The 22,091-nt window shown below is 41.0% G+C and overlaps 1 protein-coding gene across 2 annotated transcripts; it reads right to left on the reverse strand.

Moving 5' to 3' along the window:
* Positions 1–583: 583 nt before the first annotated feature.
* asz1 (ankyrin repeat, SAM and basic leucine zipper domain containing 1) lies at positions 584–22,075 on the reverse strand. 2 transcript variants are annotated; one of them, XM_084363302.1, is made up of 13 exons: positions 21,883–22,075; positions 20,450–20,552; positions 19,730–19,852; positions 16,565–16,676; positions 10,502–10,613; positions 10,200–10,334; positions 9,771–9,889; positions 8,205–8,277; positions 7,629–7,685; positions 7,027–7,139; positions 4,627–4,732; positions 4,184–4,297; positions 584–1,158 (listed from the first exon to the last, which is right to left on the reverse strand). In XM_084363302.1, exons 1-13 carry the CDS (start codon positions 21,985–21,987, stop codon positions 955–957), a joined length of 1,476 nt encoding a protein of 491 aa, XP_084219428.1. In that variant the 5' UTR covers positions 21,988–22,075; the 3' UTR covers positions 584–954. The 2 variants fall into 2 exon arrangements, with proteins under 2 accessions (XP_084219428.1, XP_084219427.1); XM_084363301.1 differs by having other exon boundaries at positions 20,450–20,564; positions 21,883–22,074.
* Between the last annotated feature and the right edge of the window lie 16 nt (positions 22,076–22,091).

Below are 22,091 nucleotides of genomic sequence, written 5' to 3' on the forward strand. Positions count from 1 at the left end.
CCGATATAACGGTGGGTGGATATTGTCTTATCAAAGATTTACTGGCATCAGCGTATTTGTAGCCAGATATGCATTTTAAAGATGATAATGTAGAAAAAGAGGCTTCGGACAATTTATAGTAATTAAATTCCCAGTTAAGTTTTCAGTTTCAGTGCACTGATGTCATTTTAGAAAATAAAGTTTATTGTTAAATAACTGTCAAATATCAGTCTGTTAAATATCTTTTTCACATTTCGATAACCACATTTGAGGGATCATTGCAAAAAATGTGTGTATACCTGAGATTAAACTTTAATCTTTAATTGTGATTTTGTAGGTAATTTATTCTAAGGAATGTCATGTCTTTCATCTGACTCTGAGTCTGAGTCTGTAATAAAGTTGAATTGAATTGAACTGAAATGAACAAACGGGTTACACTGTGTTAAAAAGTGAACTTTAGAGGTGGTGGTTGGCTTTTTTTTTTCTCTTTTCAACTTCAGAGAGAGCCAGGCCGACCGATTCCCCTAATGTCCAGTCTGTGTTGGAAACTCCAGCTCCATACTCAACACACAGACATAAGGTTGATATAAATTGAAACAGAAAATTATAAATATTTATATTTATTTTTAAACTGCTTCACTATCTATATCAGGATCAGAAATAAAATGTTTATGTAACGTAACATTTCTTTTGCAGAAACTGAAAACACAAAATAACTTTCTGATTCCAATCTTAATTTGAATATGCAACAAACTGATCCTCAGAACAAACTTCAATTTTCACTTAAACCCTTAAAACATAAAAAAAACAATTAAAAGAATTGAGAACTAAACTCGAAGACAAGTCAGATCAAAGTGGAAACTAAGCGTTACAGCAGAAAACGTTAATAAACAGATAATAAACTGTCTTGTCAAACATTATCCTAAAACATATCAGTTCAACAGCCATCAACAACTTAATATTATGATGAGCTCATTAACTAACTGATCGACACAACCATCCGGTCCAACAGACATTCCTGTACATCTGCAGGTAAACCTTGCCACTGGCAGCTTTGTAGAGGAGCCACAGGATGGTGGCTCCGAGCGTGCTTAGTGCAACTCTGGTCAAGGACCGCATCCTCCAGTTGCCGTGGGAACCAGGTTGAGGAGGCTGACAGGAATCTCCGGCCTCATCCATCTGAGGGAGGAGAAACGGAGATTCACATGAGAAACGCACACAAATGAACGCGGAAACACACACACACAATCCTGTGGTTAGAACACCGTGACCTCGTGGAGGAAGTAGAAGGATTGCAGGTCATTTTAACTTAATCTGGATTACAGCAGTTGGCTGATTAGACAGTTTCAGGCCAGTTTAACCTCAACTGGGTGGGAAATACGGGCTCACTTACTACTGGGTGGGAATCAAACAGTGACAAGCTCATTCGGTGGATGAGGGCACGTCTGGTCCCATCGCACCACCACAGCATGACTCGCAAACCTGAGTCACTAAGACTTCCTGTGCCAAATCCTCAAGGATTCATCAGCCAAAAGGAGAGCCGGGTCTTGGTCATGGTCAAGTCACGGAGGAATAATGCTGCTCATAAAGTCTCGAGTCAGAGGTTGACACTGTGTCACACTGAATCCCTGTCGTGTGAGAGAGTTTGAAGATAGAAGTTCAAGTTCAGCTTCTTCTGGTAAATCTGACTTTGGAACTTGCGGTTTGGCAACGAACCCAGATTTCTACAACTTCCTGAAATCTGACATCAGCAACAAGGAAATGCTTGTAGTGTGTGCCAAGAAGGTGTTAATCCTCCATGACTACAAAGTAACAGTATTTTTTTTTATTTTAGGTTAACTTCTCTGCTGTTGATCCATATTATGAGTATGTTCCAACCACAGCTAAATACACTACTTTAATGTCTCACCATTGCTGAAGGGTCAGTGAAATCTAAGTGTCTCCTAATCCACTACATGACTACAATATCTCTGCAAATGGTTGATGCAGTGTTGGTCAATACCTTCGATTTCTACAATTACTTCTACTACATCCAACTGAAAAATAACGATCAACAATAAACACACTAATGTTGTCACATAGGTGATGGTAACACTGAAATTTGCAGCAATGCACCAATGAATGCTGGTTTCAAGAACTAAAGTATCCAACGCTGCACGGCAGTCCCCATTTACATCCACATTACCCATTCTGGTTTAGATTTTACTCTTTATTTTTTTCTTTAGGTTACTGCAACAAAAAAGATTTGTTTTAGAGGTTAAAAGCATCAAAGTCAACCAAAGTCTGTGTCGCAGCTTGAAGCGTGAGAACTCCAGCAGATGCAGTGATAGAGTGTTTGTGATTCAGGAGTGTGTGTGTGTTTCAACAGACAGGTCTCCAGAGATAAGGTTATATTTTCTGTGAGTGTTTACGGTGTGCGTTGGACCCTTCCTCTCTGGGCTGGGAGCCAGTGAGTCCAAATGGGCTCCATTGGCTGTCAAATTCTTGTCTGACACAACCGAGGAACCCCCCACCAACACCCAACCCAACCATATCAACACACACAAATATCTACCTACACTATAAACATACTCACCTCCATCGGCTGCTAACACACCTCCTTCGCTCCTCCTGTACCCCCGCCTCTACCCATCCCCTTTCTCCCCTCTTAAACTCCCTCACCCCGCCAACCTGCGTCCTCTCCTCGCTTCCCTCTGCCCCCACCCTTGCCTTCCCATCAGCCCCCTCATCCCTCCGCCTCATCGTCTGTGTGCTGACAGGTCGATGTCACAGCGGTGCTGACTTATGGGCTGTGAGGATTCTGCCCTGTCAGGAACGACTCTCTCCTCTTGGAATACAAATGCAAACACACACACACACACACACACACACACACACACACAGAGTCAGGTGCACACATGTAAGCACTCCTGCACATACCTGTTGGAGCTCGCCAGAATTCATACACACCAACACCTAACACACACACTCACACACACACACACACACACACACACACACACACACACACACACACACACACACACACTGCGCTGTTCATGTTGCTTTTAATCCTCAGTAGTAAGAGGAAAGCTCTTACAACAGTCAACAGAGAATGGAATTTAGATTGACTTCAATGAAGTATGAAAGTGTTAAAGCCTGAATGATACTATCAGCAGCTGCAGATTATCACAGCTATATATCAACATCAGGGTCATTGTTGACAGATGCAAAATAAATGACAGTATATGATAATTTAATGAGCTGTAACTTACTGATATAGAGTATGTTCAGTTTCCTATAGTCTCTCCAGGAAGTTGTGATGCCACATTCGCAAAAATTACTCTGTGAGACCTCCCAATTTTCATCAGCGCAATTTCTCAAGACTAATTTGACCAATCATCATAGTTTCCCACAAGGTTCCCCAATCATAGCAACCTCGAGCCATACATATACATCACTAAACTCACCTCCTTGTTTGTGAAGATGCATACATGTGCAACATAAACACGCAAGTGAGGGTCAACTAGTTTGCACTATGTGCTATGTTGTGGTGGATCACTGATGAAAGCCCTGACATGGGATGCACAATATGGATTTTTTTCAGCCGATACATAAAACCTGTTTCTCATGGCCAATACCAATAGGATACCCAACAATTTTACATTTTTCAATTTAAAAAGAAGTTCCTTTAATGTAGTTTATGCTACCCTGTGGGCATTCAACAGCTCTAAGATATTTTGCGTTAAAACTAAAAAAAACGACATTTCCCCTCCTCTCTGAACCTTGGAACATTTCATGTCAGATTATCAGACCTATTTCATTACCGGCAGATAACTGATAATGGAAATGTCCCAATATCGGGCCGATATATATTGTGCATCCCTATCATTGACTGACAAACTGTTCTACCTCAAAACACAACCAGAGAATGGCTGAAATGCTTGACAAGACAAATCACCATGACATAGGCTGTTGAGTCCAGATCTATTTCAAATTTTTCATAACCAAATGAGAAATCTCCAGTCAAGGCTGTGACATTGTGTGGTGGATGGTCTGGAAGCCTACCGTTTAATCCAAAAACACAAACACAGTGTGATGTGGTTTGTGCTTTTTAGCATTATAGCCATTTCATTCAGTAGGTAAAATATGATGACAGATATTAGCTTTAAAATTAAAATAAAAAATAGAAGGATGAGCTCATTAAGTGTGTGTACGTGTTGACCTGGCACAGCAGATTGCGGAGGCAGGTGACTTCCTTCTGCAGGTCTCTAGTCTGGATGACCAGCTGGTTGCAAACAACCTGGGCCTCCTTCTTCGGGTCCAGCGAGAAGACCAGCTACATGGAGGACCACAGAGACAGAAACCAAGTTCTAGTTTATAATTATAAAAAGAAAGACATTAGCAGACATTGGAAGCATTAAGGTACCGGGCATCATCCCAGTTAGGTGACAGGAAAGGACACTGCTGGTATACAGCCTTCACTTGCAAAAGAAACATTGTTACTAAATGACGTCATATAGTATAACATATTCGACCAATGTATTACATCACAAGTGCTTCTGCTGACAAAATGGCCACAAGCTACAGTAGCATGAACTGGCGGCTAGTGCATCAACACCTGACAGGTGAACCCTAAAAGAGTGCACCTCTACAGACGACATGTACCTGAGAGGCCTGGCGGGGGAAATGGCTGACGACGTCCTGAATCGTCTCCGTCAGGTAGCAGCACTGCTGCCTCACACTTATCAGGAAGTTATGCAGCTCCTCACTCCTGCAAATAGTTTAGCGTATTAGTTGACGTATTGTTAATTTCTTCCCAAAATCAATCTTTTCTGGTTTCAGCTTCTCAAATTTTAAAGATGTGCTGTTTTTTGTGTTTTATATCATTGTTGAATGAGTATCGTTGGGTTTCAGATTAATGATTTTAGCAAAACAAATCATTTGAAGATGACACCTTGGGCTCTCGGACTTGTAATGGGCATTTTTCACAATTTCCTGATTTCTTATAATAAACAATTGGTAAACTAAAGTAAAAAGAATCCACAGATTAATTGACGGTGGATATAATCATTAATAGGAGCACCAAGGGTTGGTAAATTTAACTAAAATTCAGTAATTTCAGGTTTTCAAATTTTGATTGAAATTTAAAACACACTATCTCGGTGTGCAAAAATACACTGTAATTTGCTCAACTGGATGCGTTGCTCACTAACTTTTTTTAAAGCATATGATGCTGTTGGAGCTTTAAAGCTGAGGTCAGTAGGTTTACCGTCTTATAAAGTGAGCCGAAAGGAGATGGCCACATAAAAAAAAACAAGCCAAGGCCTGCTGAAGATGCCCAGCAAGAACAGCGCAGACAGATTGATAGTTTGGACCAAACTTTGTGTTAACATTCTCCATGCATCCTGGAGACCACCTCGCCAAACTCTATAGAGAACTGAGCAGGTGGCCAAGCCTTCTCCCCACCTCCTCCTCATGCTAACCCATGCTGTCATCCCTCCCTGAAAACATCCACCTTAAATGATTAGTTATTTATATTCATCAACCTCTCTGTCCCTATCTTCCCATCCCCTGGTCCTGTGGGATATTGATAGCTCTTATCTTAATGGTACATTTCCCTTGGTGAGGGGACTGGCCAACCAGCCGTCCCGGCCCTCCTCACACTCTGTCAGAGGGGCGAGTAAACACTGTCAGTCAGCCTGTGCTGCACCTTCACCTCCCTTCTCCCGCCTGTTAGTTTATCTAGGAAGCAGAGAGTGATGATGGGCCCCCAGTGGGAAGATCGTTGAAGGGTTTGTAGATGGAAAGGACGTTATGTTATGTTATGTGGGAATTCTGATAGAGGATGTATATGTCCCACTTTGTTGTGAACTTAATTTATCCAGAGAAAGTCAACTGACTGTCTATTCCAGCAGCACTAAGCAAGTGCCTTGCTCAATGGTAGCTGCTGAGGAGAGAGTGATGCACATTTACTTTCACTGCACATTTTCCCTGGCAGAATCAGACTGATCCGTGCCACTAAAACATAGATGAATGTTTCATTGAAGTAAAATACAATTACTCCAGGCATAACTTTTTTACCTGTTGCCCCACCAGCCCCAGACATGTCAAGGACATTTTTCAAGACTACACTGTTTATCATTTTTTGTGTGAAATAAGGATCCTGAGCTCTTAAGAAGGTCTGGCCCTGATCAAGCCTTCCATCCCTCTCATTAACCTTCGCCTCTCTCTATTGGACTGTGTCTCATCCGGCAGGCGAGGGCAGGTGAAGCCGTTGTAGCCCAGTTCTGCTGAGGATTCATGAAGTGATGGGGTGCGGTGCGATTGCTCTGTTTGGCCCCTGCCGCTGGTTCTCCTTTGCTCATTGCAACCTCCCATCGCCTCTCACCTTACAAATCATTACAGCTCCGCTTAAACCATTAGGGCCTGGCTCAGGACTCGGCTATGGAGATGGGGGGAGGGGGATACAGAGCTAGGACAGTGAGATGCTCATGGGGCTGATGGACGACTTCCAGTGGAGGAGGACAGACAGAGCATTACGAGGAGATGGAGGAGGGCTGGATATGTGTGTGTGTGTGTGTGTGTGTGTGTGTGTGTGTATGTGTGTGTGTGTGTGTGTGTGTGTTTCTGACAAGTGTTTAAATTTTTGCTACTACAGTTAACTTTGTTTCTGGCATAGTGCAGCGTTTGTTGAGCTTATCAGACATTTCTAGAAGACTGAAAGAAACACAAAAAACATTCAGATACTCTCAGGATTCCTGAACACCTTCTGACAAGTTCGCTGTCAGATAACACAATCTACAAGGGTTTTTGTGGTATTTGCACAGTACTTTCGATAGGAAAGTTAATGTGAAGTGAATTAAGCCTCTGATCAGATTATTAGTCATTCTAATCTTATAATACTGCCTTCCTGAGAAGTCTCAAACTAACTCACAGCTTTCCCTTGAATGCTCTGAGAGCCTACTGAAGTTCCCTGGACACATAATTTGGGATACTCAGGATACTCTTCTGAGTGCATGTACTGATTGCCACAGGCCTGCTGGGCATTAGGTTGTGGTAACCTACCCAATGTCTGCAGTTTCCAGTTTGCCAATTGTGTCCAGGTCCACTTTGTCCAGGTGCATCAGCTGCACAGCACTCAGCACCTTCTGCTGGACGTCCGGGTCTGTGATACCAATCTGACAAATGGAAGAAAACTATTGGTCTTTCTTGTTGATTCAAATCTCTTCCCTTGTTATATGTTAGCATTAGCAATGCTAGCTAGCTAACATTAGGGCAGTATAGTATACTGGGCACATACTGTTGAACTAGAGACATTTTTATATATTTTTTCCCGACAAACTGGCATAAATGTGAATATTTCCCATTTTTGGTCATTATTTCAAAAGAAATCTGATGAAGTTCACCAGATGGACTCATTTAACATTTTTCTATTTCTTATGACAGAAAAGATTAAGGTCTATTTACATTTAAAGAAATATAGTTAATTGAAGGAATAATCCAAGAATACACTGCCAACACAGGGCACCAAGTTCAATCTCTCACCACCTTCTTTCTACTCTTATGGCCTTAAACAGCTGCTACCCTCGTCTCTTTCTGGGTCACCCTGAAGCCTGGCAGTATGCAAAAGAGCTGACAGACAAACAGATGTTGCAGTCATCCTCTACCTTCTCCAGGTCCTCCTTCTCCATGATCAACAGGTAGCTCCAGGTGATGTCATTTTCCTGTGCATATGTGTATGTGAAAAAAAGGAACATCACTCAGCATTTACCAAATCAAAACTTCTACAGCTGCTCCTGATCCCACAATCTGAGACAGATGTGCCTGCATGAGGCTTTGCCATACAATGACACAATCTACCTGCACCCATCAAACAGACCTCATACATCAAATAGGGCCTAAAACTTGAGCTGACCCTTTTAATTATAATTCGGGCCAAGACAATCCAGTACACTGGACCCATTATGAAGCACCAAGCAAAGTATGTAAACTAGCCATCTCATGACATGTTCCCAAGCATGTAAATGTCATTCTGTTAATGTTGCAGCTGTGCTCATCACATTTGAGATCACTATATTTCACCCATGGATCTAATACGGAGTGTAACAGCAGGTTATCTCAGCTCACTATCTTGGCATCAGTGAGATAAGAGAACAGAAATCTCTCACAGAAAAAGACAAAAATATACATATCTTAGGAAAACATTCATTGTAATTTTATTCCAGCATGCAATCGATACTTACAGTCATCATATCAGTGAGGTAGCCAAGATCGAGGCCGTGCAGGAGGAGCTCAAGTTCATCAAGCTTGGTTACACTGAGGAGGGCAGAGAGTTCACCTTCACTATTGACTTATTCAACATTATTATACCAAGTATGAACCAGCTGGGACTAGAGTTGCCTAAACTGTATGAACAGAGGCTTTCTGAGGAGTGCAGGTTTGTAAAAAAAAAAAAAAGTGCAAGGTTTGGTTTAAGACCTCGCAGCAGCAACAATCTACCCTACTCCACTGTCTTTGAGCAATTAAATACACTTTCTCCAGGCCAGTGTTTCTGAATTGAACCTTTGGCCTCCCTGTAGAAACAGCAGAACAAAAGGAAACACTTTTTTCTTTCTGTTTGAGGATCAAGTGGGTGCAACTGAAGTGTCACTGAGTTCAGACACATCAGAGTAACCACAGTGTATACGCAGCTTCAGTTTGACTGTTCACATGAGGAGCTTGTTACTTGTTTTTTAACGTCTTTTTATCTGACATGAGAAAAATACAGCTAAAATGTTTACGAGCTGTAATTCCTGGTGTCAGACATGCTAGACTACAATTTGTTTTTTGGCAGATGATAATTTCCCAGCTGTGTCTGAGTGGACTAAATACTCATGCAAGAGGTTTATTATTGTTTATGTCTGGATGAACAACGGTTCAACAACACCTGCTGCACAGGCACCGATTCGCAGAACATCCAACAGAGGGCGACAAGCACATGGGCTGCAGTGACTGATGGGATGTCACTTTGACAACAGAAGAATGGACTGTCTGAATTCACTGATGGCTTTCAACTTATTCTCAGTGTTTCTTACTCTCAATATTCTCTCAGCTGTTCTGCTCTACATTCACTTGACATACATTCATACTTGGTCACTGAGGTACCGCATTAGTGATACGCTTCCTCTTTTAGATTGCACTAAAATTATTTAAATGAATGAAATTACGATTTTAGGGCCTGTATCACAAAGAGTTCAGCTTAAGCTGCTAATCTTTTGGCTACCTGGCTTCAATTTACCACTGGTGATCCTGCATTTAAAGTGTTAGTTAAAGTTAAATCTGGGTTCAAACAGACAGTGACAGACGGCAATAATCAGCCTATGTGTGAGAATTATTATACAAGGTTTACTAAATGTAATCAGCATTTTAAACATTAAATAGACATCTGACTTCTGTGTCTTTTATCTAATGTTCAACTAGGGTGCCAGGACTCAGTGATTCCTCACATCATACCAATCAAATCAGTGGACAACATGGCAGGCCCCAAACTATTACAAACTGAGTCTTGTCTCAAAATTAACTAACTACCAAAGAAGCTGTAATGGAAACAGGCAGCAGCATGACAGAGAACAGTGCAGCGTCTTTGTTGTGCTGCTCTCAGCTCTGGTGCTGAATCTCAGCAATGTTACCTAACGTATTTTTTAAACCAAAGGAGAGGAATTTAAAACTGAACTATGACCAGGATGCACACTTCTTTGTTTCTAACTGTGTGAAAAAGTGATGTTTTCATATCAACGATGATCATAAAAACAAGTCCCAGGTCGTCTCACCTTTCCGTGGATGATGGTGGTTCAGAGTTTGTCTTGAAGAACTTGGAGAGGGTCTCCTCCATGGAGCTGAAGGGTTGGGCAGTTGAGATGTGTGATGAAGAGGCCAAGATCCTGCTTATCTATGAACAGAACACAAGGTGAATACGCAGTTGTGCTGTCTTATTAGGACAGCATACCACAAGTACTTATGTCACTAACGTCACAATGGGCTTCCTGAAACTGAAAAATACTTTGAATAGCCATAAGACTTCTTACTCAAAGTATACTTAAAGTATAAATTATTTTTTAACTCACTAACTTACCAAGCTTTACTGCAATAACTAGACATTGGTAAGATTCATCTTTATAGTGAATACATTTAATGAAAATACCAAACTGCATGTACGTACAGTAGTGTCTGAAATGCATCATAAAAAGACCTCCAGGTACCTGTGTGTGTTTGAAGGTCACAGCCAGGTCAGCAGGGCTCTTGCCCTTCTTGGTCCTTATGGTTTTGTCTGCTCCGAGCTGAAGGAGCTTCAGCACTGCCTCCTCTCTGCCATACTGCACTGCTAAACACAAAGCCTGAAAGAAGTATTTGTATTACTCATCATACGCAAAGTCAAATATAAAAGAGATCATCTAAATGTTTAAAAAAAAATTGTACTTTGTGACTTCTGTGCTACAGCATGATCTGCACATTTTGACTGACGGGACTTGCTATGATATAAAAAACATCAACTGTGACACACCGTATATCCATTGCAATCCTGGGAATTTATTTCTGCCCCATGAGAGACCAACAGGTTGATGACTTTACTGTAGCCGTCCCTTGCTGCCAGCATCAAGCAGGTCATTCGAGACCTGAAAAGGACAAACAACAAGAAAGCACAGACGAGATGAAGATAACAGACAACAAAAGAGCAGCTAATGAAGAGAAAACAAAACAGAAGAGAGTTAACTGTAGGAAAGAAAAAATAAATGAAAGTTGGAAGAGTACAGGAAAAGGGTGTGATGACTGTAGACCACATATTACAACAAAAGTATTTTAAAGAAAAGAACAAAAGGTAAAACAAAGAGATTAATGGTGAAAAGATGACATCAGAGCAGAGGTGATCAAAGAAGACAGGAGTGATGGTGAGGGTACAGAGAAACCACTAGGGGGAAGCAGACACCAGATTAAAGGTAGTAATTACTTCGACACCACTAGTGTACAAAAACACAGGTTCATTCACTATGACGGGCCACAATACAAAGAATAAGACCTTGAATGCAACACAGGTTTGAAATGATGCTCTAAAACTGTTAGAAGCTTCAAGTAGAGCTGAAACAAATAACTAAAAAAATCAAGTGGCTGATCTAGAGAAAAGTAATCCTTGATTATTTTGATGATTGAGTGATTGTTTAAGTCCAATAATTATTCTTATCTTGTCCAACATGGAGAACTGTTAACTTTCTTTGTCTTACATCACAGTAAACTGAATATCTTTGGGTTTTCGACTTGTTTTGTCAACCAAAACAATTTTATGACATCACCTTGAGCTTTAGGGAATTGTGATCAATCATTTTTTATCTATAGTATTTTTTGACCAGGAATGACTCGAGGAAAGTGACAAGGAGCTCAAGGCGTTGACCTGGCTTCCAAACTGCCCAGCTCCCAAGCTAGGTGAGCATCTGTGGGACAAGCTCAAACAAGGTAGGTCGACGCCTTGAGCTCTTTGTCTTGTTTCTCTGACCTAAACACCATTACAGACCAAGTATCCTTTTTTTTTTTTTAAACCAATGGATATAATGGCATTAGTGGTAATGCGTACAGTTTTTACAGCTGGGAGCATTGTCCTGTTGGGGGGGAACTGCCGTCAGAGAGTGCCCTGCCCTCATGGTGGTGCCATGAGGGCAGGGCACTCGGTCTGTTTCTGCTGCTGGTACGTCTCTGATTTTGGTAATTGTCACCATTCCCATTGTTTCTGTAAGCATAACCACTAGTGCCATTGTATCCAATGGTAAAAAAAAAGGATACTCAGTCTGTAATGGTGTTTAGGTCAGTGACATCCACATGAATGCCATGGCCCAAGGTTCCAGACAGGGCATCCTGTAGCCACACATAAATGTTTCATGACGTGTCCTTCAACAGCCAACAATTGCTGGTTTGAAAAAAACTTTGACCTCTCTGACCAGTCATCGCTTCTATCAGAACAAGTGCTGCATATAAATAACCTGTGTTGTTCTGCATCTTAGCACCACTGACTCAAACAGTGCGTGAGAAAAATGCATCCATCTACAGGGTTGGGAAAGTCCGGTGGCAATTCATCACTTCTCTCAATACTTTAACAGGAAACTGTGTGCATGTTAGAGAGTTTGTGTGTGAGAGCAACACGGCAGTGAGGGAAAGAGCAGGTAATTAAAGAGACAATCCATAATTCACATGTAAACAAAAGGGTAACCCATCACTCTCAACTTGATTGACAGCTATGAAATCCAAGGTAATACTTTCTGCTGCAGTAAAAGGTTTATATACATCAATATTTCTTGTATACATTTTAATATATTTTAAAGATCCAAAAACTTACGTACTAAAATAATAACTGAATGAGCCAAGTGCCATCCAGTTCCATTAAATAATCATGAGAAGCCTAGAAGTCAAACATAAACGCCATATACAGCAGTGTCTTTTTTTGCTTTGTCACTCTGAGTTGAGACGAACGGATGTTGTCTGCTTTAATATGTTGGCAATAAAATATTGATTTTTGTACCAATAAATTATCTTGACCTGAAAATGCTCCCAGACAGAGGTGACGTTTATAAAACAGGTGTGAATCTGTGAGTAACGCCCAGCAGTACGCACAGCTAGATCAACCTTTAACAAATTCCAAGAAATCAAGAGTTAATGATCTATGTAAACTCAAACAAATGGCACGTACGACAACTTCTTCACTCACATTCCTCTTGGCCCAACAATTAGTCAGTCCCAGGGTAGTGGTAGCGTCACTCATTTCTGCTTTCACATCCTGTTCTACTGTATTTTCCCAAGGCTGGTTTTGTTGTGAGACAGGTACCAAGGTCACTCACAGACTGTTCCAGTGTGTTTTATGTGTGTGTGTCCTTCAGACTGTGAGATCTGGCCAGTCCCCAACAGACGGCTGATCGATATGCAGACAATTCAAAGCAAACATTGTTCATGGCATCAGGACAGTAAGAAGAATGACTTCCAGAAATACCTGACTCGCAGTAACAAGGCAAAAACACGACCTCTACAAATGGCTTCCGCATAGTAAATCCTAAAAAAAAACTATAACGACTACATCTCACTATGAAGCTCTGCATTAATTCGGCATTGCAGCCATCATCATCTTGTGATGACCATATTTGACCATATTTGGAACAGACGTTAAGCTAGGGAGGATATCCCGATTGGATCTAACTGAGAACTTGTGGTAGCGACCAGTCAATCACCAGGTAGACATCCCTAAAGTATATAATGGCACCATAATTTACAAAATGAATGCCGTAATGAAGAGGACTTTAACTGGCAATCGGGACCATAAACTCATAAAGAAACTGTTTACTGAGGTAATAAATCAAGTGACAAGTAGGGTCCTTTTCCTCATAAACTTAAAATCTGCCGTGTTTTTATAACCTGTGAAGTAGCCCCCTGCTGGACAGTAGAAAGAAACAGTGTCACTAGAAACGCATCACCAGCAAAACCATTGTTTTCCTATGGTACAGTACACACATGCACTCCTCTCTTGCAATGTGCATCAAGTTTTTCTAGCTGTACATAGATGCGTATTAAAGTTAAATTATTGCCAACGTCTCAGCACAAAGTGCAAAGTTACACATTTGATCCACAGGAGCACTATTATGTTTTGCCCAACAAGCTTTTCTGAGGCATCGTGTGAACAGAATGCACCTATACCAAAAAGTCTCCATGTGATTGGGGCCTAAGGGACTGCTGCGTTGGCTCAGTCCATATTTTACACAGTCAATGGTCTGCATCATGCAGGTCCTGACTCAGTGTTGCCATTACTTTATAAAGACAGTAAAAAAGCCGATACACAAAATATTTTACATTTAACTGGTAGTAAAACACATGCTGTAGATAAGATACAGCTGCTCTATCAACTGTATTAATGGGCACTGATGCCCTTATCATTTAAAAGCGGGGCCTTTTCAAACTTCAAAGCAGATTACAGAAGTCTAAACTGGAATTATGGAATAAAGTTCTCCCAAAAATAAAAATTCAGTTATTATCACAAACTGATTTGAAAAGACGTTAATGAGGGGTGTCCTCATTAACATCTACTCAAATCAGTTCGGGACCTTTGGGCTTTGGAGACCTGGTTTACGCCAGAAAAGGTGTATGGAGTTTAGTTTAGTTTTCAGTTGTTTAGGAGAGACTGTTTTACTATGAAGCTCCAGAAGTGTTTTGTGGACACCAGAACATCAGCGGATTTGATTGAATGTAAATTTTTTGGTAAACTTATCATTTAAGGAGAGGATGGCATTGTAAGTAAACATAGGTCATAGAGGAACACACACACACACACACACACACACACACACACACACACACACACACACACACACACACACACACACACACACACACACACACACACACACACACACACACACACTTCGTGCAGCCTTAAGGAAACTATGCTCAACACAGATCAGTACAATGAAGGTGAAAAAATGGGACACATGGAGCCAATGGACCCCACATCGTGCTCCTGCAGGACTTTGAGAGACGACAGACTATGCTTGTTTATGCTATGACGGAGGGACGAACAGCTGGTGCTAATCATTGGTTTGATATTCAGACGTAAGAGGCGATGAGGAGGAAGAGGAGGTTTATCCTCTGCACCCACATGAACCTCATACTCTGCTTTTGCACTGGATGCTATGAGGGTGTTGGCCCCTCCTCCTCACCACCTTCCCTCATTTACATCCTCCTGTGTCTTGTTACCTTGCTTTAAATATTTTGTCTGGGAAGGAACCAATCAATTTTCTAACGGTACAGTGTGTCCATGTGTGTCAACAGGGGGTTTCAGGCGGTGTGGATCGTGCATGTAATGGCATACTGGCAATGACAGAGTGGCAGGGGATTAGGGAAAGCTAAACAAGAAAGCCACTGGGGGCCGAATACTTGCTTTGACACGACAAAAATGCACAGATGGTAACAGTAAAAGTGTTTCGAGAATGACTTGTCTTCATTCTTTTTCACGAGATGGAATTTTTCATGTTTTTTTTCTCACCAAGAAAAGGAACCAGATTTCATATCCACTGTCTGCAACGGCTGATGGATCCCAGACTTTCCCAGTCAAAAGGTACTAATTCATACAGTGAAATATTATATTCAGAATGCAAAAGAAACCTCTTGGTTAGGGTATATCTGTCAACCTGGCTGCAGCGGTGGGCACCATCAGGACGTCAGGCAAATTAACTGCCAGTGTCTTTAAAGTATTTCTGGAGCATCACCCTTCCATTATTACAAATTTAGCAACAAACACAAACATGGAGACTCATGTGTGACTTCTTGTGAATACTATTTTGTGAGACCAATAGCTTTGATGTCTTTTCAGCACCCAAGTAGAGACGTGCTAATGACAGCTGCTCATGAAGACAATTAATGGAGATCAAAGTCGAGTAGGGTATCTTGAGTTTGATACCGGTTCCTGAACAATACTTGTTTCAATCCAATTTTATGAAATTTGTTTTAACAAAAGATTACATTAAGCATAGACATGTGCCTGTCTCTGGGTGTAACCTCGTGTTTTTCCTGCGTGTCTTAAGACAGCCATCCGCCAGTACTATGAGATCTTGGCACAACAAACATGCTGCATGCTTATTGGCTCACTGAAGCTGGTGACCAACTCCTTAGATACTGAATTTTACATAGTCGATTGTATTGAGGCAATGAAGTCAGTGCCACAAACATATCGATACCCAGCCCTAAAGTCAAGTGGACTGAATGAATGGATTCTTCGATTTACTTATTACATGATGCTGATATTTTATGTCTAATGTGATTTTGTATGAACATAAAGATCTGAAATGGAGCGTTTTCCCTCAATGTTCTATTTTTTTTTCCCAACGAAGTTTCCAAATGCTGAAGGCTGGAAAGTGTTGCTGTACATTTAACCGTTTAATTCATGTCTTCAGGGCAAAACTCGCCATAGTATCATGCTTTACCCTATTAAAAACTAGCTTCTGAGGGCAGATGAATTCTGTGACTTTAAAATGAGGACAGCTAGAATTTAAGGTAAAAATGATTTTATATTTAAATGAGCGACAGGTCATAACTCTGTGTTGAAATGGAGAGGCTCGTATTCTTCAGATTTTTGATACTTGACATCTGAAAAGAACTGTAACCTTGTTCTTTAACCTAGAGGCCGAGGCCGCCTCTGACCTACAAATGACCAAAACCATGCTTACTGGGTTGCAAGCTTGTAAATAAAACCTTTCTAAATTCCTCCTGCCCACCTCTTACACTCTGTGTGTTTGTTTGTCTGTCTGTCTGATACCCGTCCGTACATGCACATGCCATAACAGGACATTCCAAACAAAACACACAAATATATACAAACTGTATGGAGCTCTGTGGTGCATAATGCTACCACATGGCAGCCAAACATAACGAGAACCATCAAAGGAAATTTGATTCAGCACCTCTCTTGTTTTCTCCGTGTTCAGGTCAAGTCTACGGTGTTTTTATTTGGCTTACATCAATAGGGGTGTGACAGTGCGTATTGTGCTGAAAATCCTATAAACATTTTGGTCTGAGACACATCTGTACCCACCCTCCTCCTCACCTGTCCACCATGTTTGGATCAGCATTTCTGGATAGCAAAAGCTCCACACAGCGAGCAATTTTGTCTTCACTTGCAGAAGCTGTAGTGCTGGCCATGAGCACCGTCAAATGATCTGTGGACAAGAACATCAACAAAAAAACTTCAGTTCAAAATTCATTCAGTTCAGTTTTAATTAAGGCAGCATTTAGTTAAGCATCAATTAACTAAAATTTCATTTAAAAAATACATAAAAGGGTAAGGGTAAAAAACTTTACATCGTGAGCACAACGTTACAGAGAGGAGAGGGGGAAAATAACAGAGAGAACTGGAGTCTTTGTGAGTTCAGTGAGACTCTTAACTCAGAACAAAACACAGGGAAGCAGCAGCCTGTGGGACTGAGCTAATCCGCTATCCCTGCTAACTAGTCGCACGGTGCTAGCTCTCTCCATCTACACCTGACAAATACTGGTTCAGTCAGTCTGCGTAAAATCTCACCGGTTTAAGCTTCAACACCAGACCGGACCAGCAAAACTGGAAACCTACATAACCATAGTAAACGGTTAATAGTAAGTGACGGTTAAATGTGATGATGTAATTGGGTCAACTACAAAACCATCAGCCAGTGTATGTCCTTGTTTGTTGAAAGGGAAATTGGTTCCCCCTGTTATTCACTGTCCAGTTTTATGTTTGTTTTGAAGAATGATGGAGTTTGGCTGCTGTAGTTACCTCATGGAAACAAATAAAAGACGTATGACATGCTCAGTATTGGTAATCATCAGTAATCAAAGCTGTAAAGGAAAGAGGAGTAGCTTTTTTTTAATCACCATTAAGTCATACATCATGCTGTAATAAGGTCAAGAAAGAAATCTGGACGTTAACCTGGTGATGGAGATGGATAGCCATTTATCTGGCATCAGGAAATGTGGCGGCCTTCATGGGAGCGAGTGAGTTCAGAGGAGTTGTCTCCTTATCTTATCCTGATAAGACCGGTCTGAGACCCATGGCAATGCACTCAATTCCTGTTTTGTTCCGCCAATGCCCGAGTCCCCAACCTGTGTGTATCGCAGTATGTATCTAAGTGTGTATTTGTGTGTGTGTGTGTGCATGCATACCTTGGCCTCCACATCTGTATGTGGGTTCCTGCGTCTTTGCGGCTGTGCATGTTTAGCTCTATATCTGTGTGCAAGTGTGTGTGTGTGTGTGTTTAGATTATGTGTGTGTGGGTGTAAACCAGACAGCCTGGTTTGCGTCTAGAAAGGACTGGAGTAAATAAATCTGGGGCCTGAGAATTGGTGAGCGGGTACGATAGCAGCATGGCGACCGTTATCAATCACTCATGCATTCCTCCGCTCAGCCGCGCTGCTTTGACAAACGGCATCAGGACGTGACCACACGTCATCGCTCTGTTTAATTGCTTCCTTCACCTGCCTCAAGCATCAGATGCTGAGGCCACGTGAAATCAGTCACACACATAGTTAAACTGGACATTCTGGACCGAGAATTAATTGACATCAGATATCAACAGCATGACTAGCAGCACTGTGGTTCCAAATGTGGGTCTGGGGACATCGAGGAGCTGCAGGAGGGTTTATCATGGATCCCCAGGAAAATGAGCATCGCAGACGTTTGCTTTAACCAGTTATTTAAACCTTAGCTTATTAGTTACGGGAAGAGTCTCATCCTGAGTGACTAAGATGAACTCACACACTCCCACTGTATGTCTACTGTGTATATAATTCATTGTAGCTGCTGTTTTGCATCACGTGGAAATTTTGAGGAAGTACACAAACTTTTGTCAGCTGTAAATTGCTGATACACGTGCAGATAAATGCCGAACACATCCATCATGAATTTGAAGTGTTTTGTACTAAATGACTGATATTTCTACAAAATACAAAATTTCCTCGATGCCTCATTTATCTGAATGAAGCCACTGTATATAGAGATGTACACAGCAGAAAGGGAGTTCAGCTACAAGTTGTTTTTCTTTCACTTTGTAATAGAAAAAACAAGGTAGAGAGTTACTGCAGGTGTGGCTGATTACTGTCATAATCCATAAATCTGGTGAATCTTTTTTTCTAAGGGACTCATTCCTCTTTTGACCGAGTTGACATGCAACCATAATTTTGCATTACTGAACTAACTCTTGAGGCAAAATGTTTCTGGGGGATCTGTAACTGCAGGATTCATGGTTTAACATGTGTATAACTGCAGACTTCTTAACATGGAAGATTTCTTCCCCCATGCTTATTTTACCCAGACTGACCTCGATCCAACAGATGCCTTCAATTTCTCTTGCTTTGAGATGAGGGTGCAGTGTGCACAAACTAAAAACAACTCAAAGGATCGGCGGTGTGTTTCTGCAAGAGTTCCTCTTTGGCGTCATCACCATTAAGTAATGTCAGATGAAGCGTATTGGTGCAGCGGCACGATTGGTCCCCTGGTCTTTGGCTGCAGCAGGTGAGGAAATTGAAAAAACATGCCACAGGGAAGGATAGCTCAACACCAACGCAACAGGGACTTTCGGGAGGATTAGGTTTGGCTGTTTGATATCCAAGCATGGAAGGCAGCAATGTAATGGTGTCGCCTAATCAAACTATCTGCCCCAGTTTTTTTTTTCTGAAAGATGGTGGGTGAGGGATTAGTGAAGCCTACACTCGAATATCATGATCCAAAATAGAGTCAATTTCAGTCATTTCTGCTTTTAACTGTGCTTTTAGAGGAATGAACAGAAGAAGAATGAACAGAGGAAGGTTCAAGTGAGTGACCGATTACAGCTGCCAAGTGTTCAGCTGAAGTGATACTTGGTTGTCTTCTTTTTCTAAGATAGCAGTTGTATTTTCCACATAATTTTTAGGGTTTGGTTTCACAGGTTTTTACAACTTTTGCAATAAATTGTACATTTACTGGCTGTTTTGTTTACAGTTGCATCTCTTTTCTAGTTTCTTTTCTAATCGATTGACTGCATTATTTTTTTTCCTGAGTTACGCTACATCCTCTTAGAGTTAGAGCCCAACTGATACATTGATCAGCTGATATTGGCTCATGTATCAAAGTTGTATTGGAGATACAACGGTATCAATTATGTGTTGTCCGATAGGGGCTGACAAGAAAACTCTTTCTTTTAAAACAGAACATAATACAGAAAAAGATGTTGTCAAACAGAGTGATCTATACAAGTCTGACCTTTACTGAAGTTGGCACTTGCCCCTCTGTCCAACAGCAGTTTGGCCAGGTCGTAATTCGCCACATTGACAGCACACATCAGAGGAGTCCATTCAAAGCCGAGCCTGGTCTCCACGTCCATGCCTGTCCACACCGAAAGGATCAAATTAAGTCAGGCAATGAAATGATTACAAAAAGAGCATATCTGTGCCTAATGCCCTCCAGCGCACACACATACATATGCATACAAAATAACATCCTGTCTTTTGTTTTCCCTATCCCACTTGATTTCTGAAAATCAATTTCTGGCAAAACTGTTTTCATTTGGGTGAGAAATCACAACCAGCCGCTTGACAAATGTTGGTAAATTTTAACTGTGACTGGTAAGTTTGTCTGCTCCACCAATTCATTCATTCAGATATCCTTATCCACCGTGTTGGCCCATAAATTTCATACAAGAAGTCAGTTATAAAACAACGGGCAGCTTGCAAAAACAGTGATTCTTAGCTCAAACTTTAAACTTGTTCATAGTAGTGTTTAAAGTCTGATTCAGAAAAGTCTCTTTACAGTAGAAACTTGTCATAAATTGATCATTTCAGCCTGATGACTCCAGCAAAAGTAAAGTTAGCATCATCTTTTATCCATACACATGGTAAAAATACTGATCACATGTGTAATAACTGCCTACAGGGTAAAGAAATCAGGTGCTAGAGTGTCATAAAGAAAACAAAGAGCACTTGCCATTATCCAACAGCTGTTCAACTGTCCCAACGTCTCCTTTACTGATGGCTCTCTTCATTATCGACACATCATCTTCTGCATGTGGTGCAGCAGCATCCAGATCCTGTGACAAGAACTGGACAAAATAACATAAACAAAATAATAATCGGATATGAAAACTGTGTATGTGAGGCTTTAGCAATAGAGAAATATTACGCTGAACAAAATTGTACCATAAAAGGGAATTTATACCAATATTCATCAGAAGTATGTCCTGGCATTAGGTGCAGAGAGATTTGACAGTCATCGATTGTGAATGCAAATAAGAAAGAAAGCAATTTTGTGCTGTATCAAGTTTTATTACCTTCACAATGTCCCAGTTTCATTCTGCAAACTATACTACACAGTAAGTACGGTCATACTGTCTCTAGTGTAAGCAGTGTAGGGCTGTTAGTTTCAATATTGATTAACATAATCACTAAAATGTTACAAAAAAAAAAAAAATGCGCTTTATCATTTTGCAGACAAGGTGATGTCCTCAAAAAGAAAAAGACTGATGGCAATTTATTGTTTTTAACATATCTGAAGCCAATTAATCAACTGATCATTTGAGCTCTGAATTAGTTACTTTAGTAGGTAAAGCACACAAAAGATTAACCTGCATGTGTGCAACACCATCAACTGAACTTCTGAGGACAAAGCAACCTTCTCACAAGGACTAAACATATACTCTCTTGTATTTGTTTATTTCGCAACATCATCCTGAGGCTTTCTCATTACTTGCACAATTAGTTTTGATTATTTCCAGCTGTGATCGCACTTATTTCCTTTGTGCATTGCATTCTGGGAAAATACTGAGAGCGTGTGAGAATTTCGTTTATCAACTAGTTTACTGAGTTGAAGTGGGACAGCGTTGGCAAATAAGTCAGCAGCAAAGCAATAATTCATAAAAATGGGGAAGCAGCTTAGAGTTTGTTTATGTGATTGTTTAACGAGCTAACACAGCCCCAAATTCTGCTTCATTGTTCAGATTCAGATGTAAACTTGATATTTTGCAGGTAAATAAGATTATTTAATTTGTAAATTCAAAGCATTAATTAATCACTTGTGAAGCCACTTGGACCTTTAGAAACAGACTCCTGGGTGTTACTGATGCACTTGAATGTGCGCTCTACTTCAAGTTTACCATTCTCACCATTTTCAATACAATTATAAGTGTAAAGTTATATAGATTTTTCTACTTGCTCATAAGTAGTTTGTGAGCCTATGTTCTCCTGTTTATATCTGGCCACAAAACACGCAATAATGATGAGTGTTAGCCTTCTAGCTACCTAAAAATAGAACCGAAGCTACCGTTAGCCAACTTCGTTGCCGCTAGCTAACGTTGTCTCCCAGTTTTAGCAAGTAGCATAAACCGGTTTGAGAAAAAAAAAAAAGGACATAATTAAAGTAACCTTGATGCAAGGAGTCTTTTTATCCGAAAGCCCAATATCCCACTCGTCATTGCTGCCTTCGCTTTCATCTCCAGCTGGGTAGGCGTAATCCATGAAGCTGCCCATGACTCTGCTTAGCCATTAGCTAGCGTCAAGCTAACGGGTGTCAAACCACCAGTGCGTGTTTGAGGACGCGCCCCAGCAGCCCGGGGATGGGCGGAGTCTGACAC

The sequence above is a fragment of the Pagrus pagrus genome (genome assembly GCF_965226575.1).
Source record: "Pagrus pagrus genome assembly, chromosome: 10".
NCBI lineage: Eukaryota > Metazoa > Chordata > Actinopteri > Spariformes > Sparidae > Pagrus > Pagrus pagrus.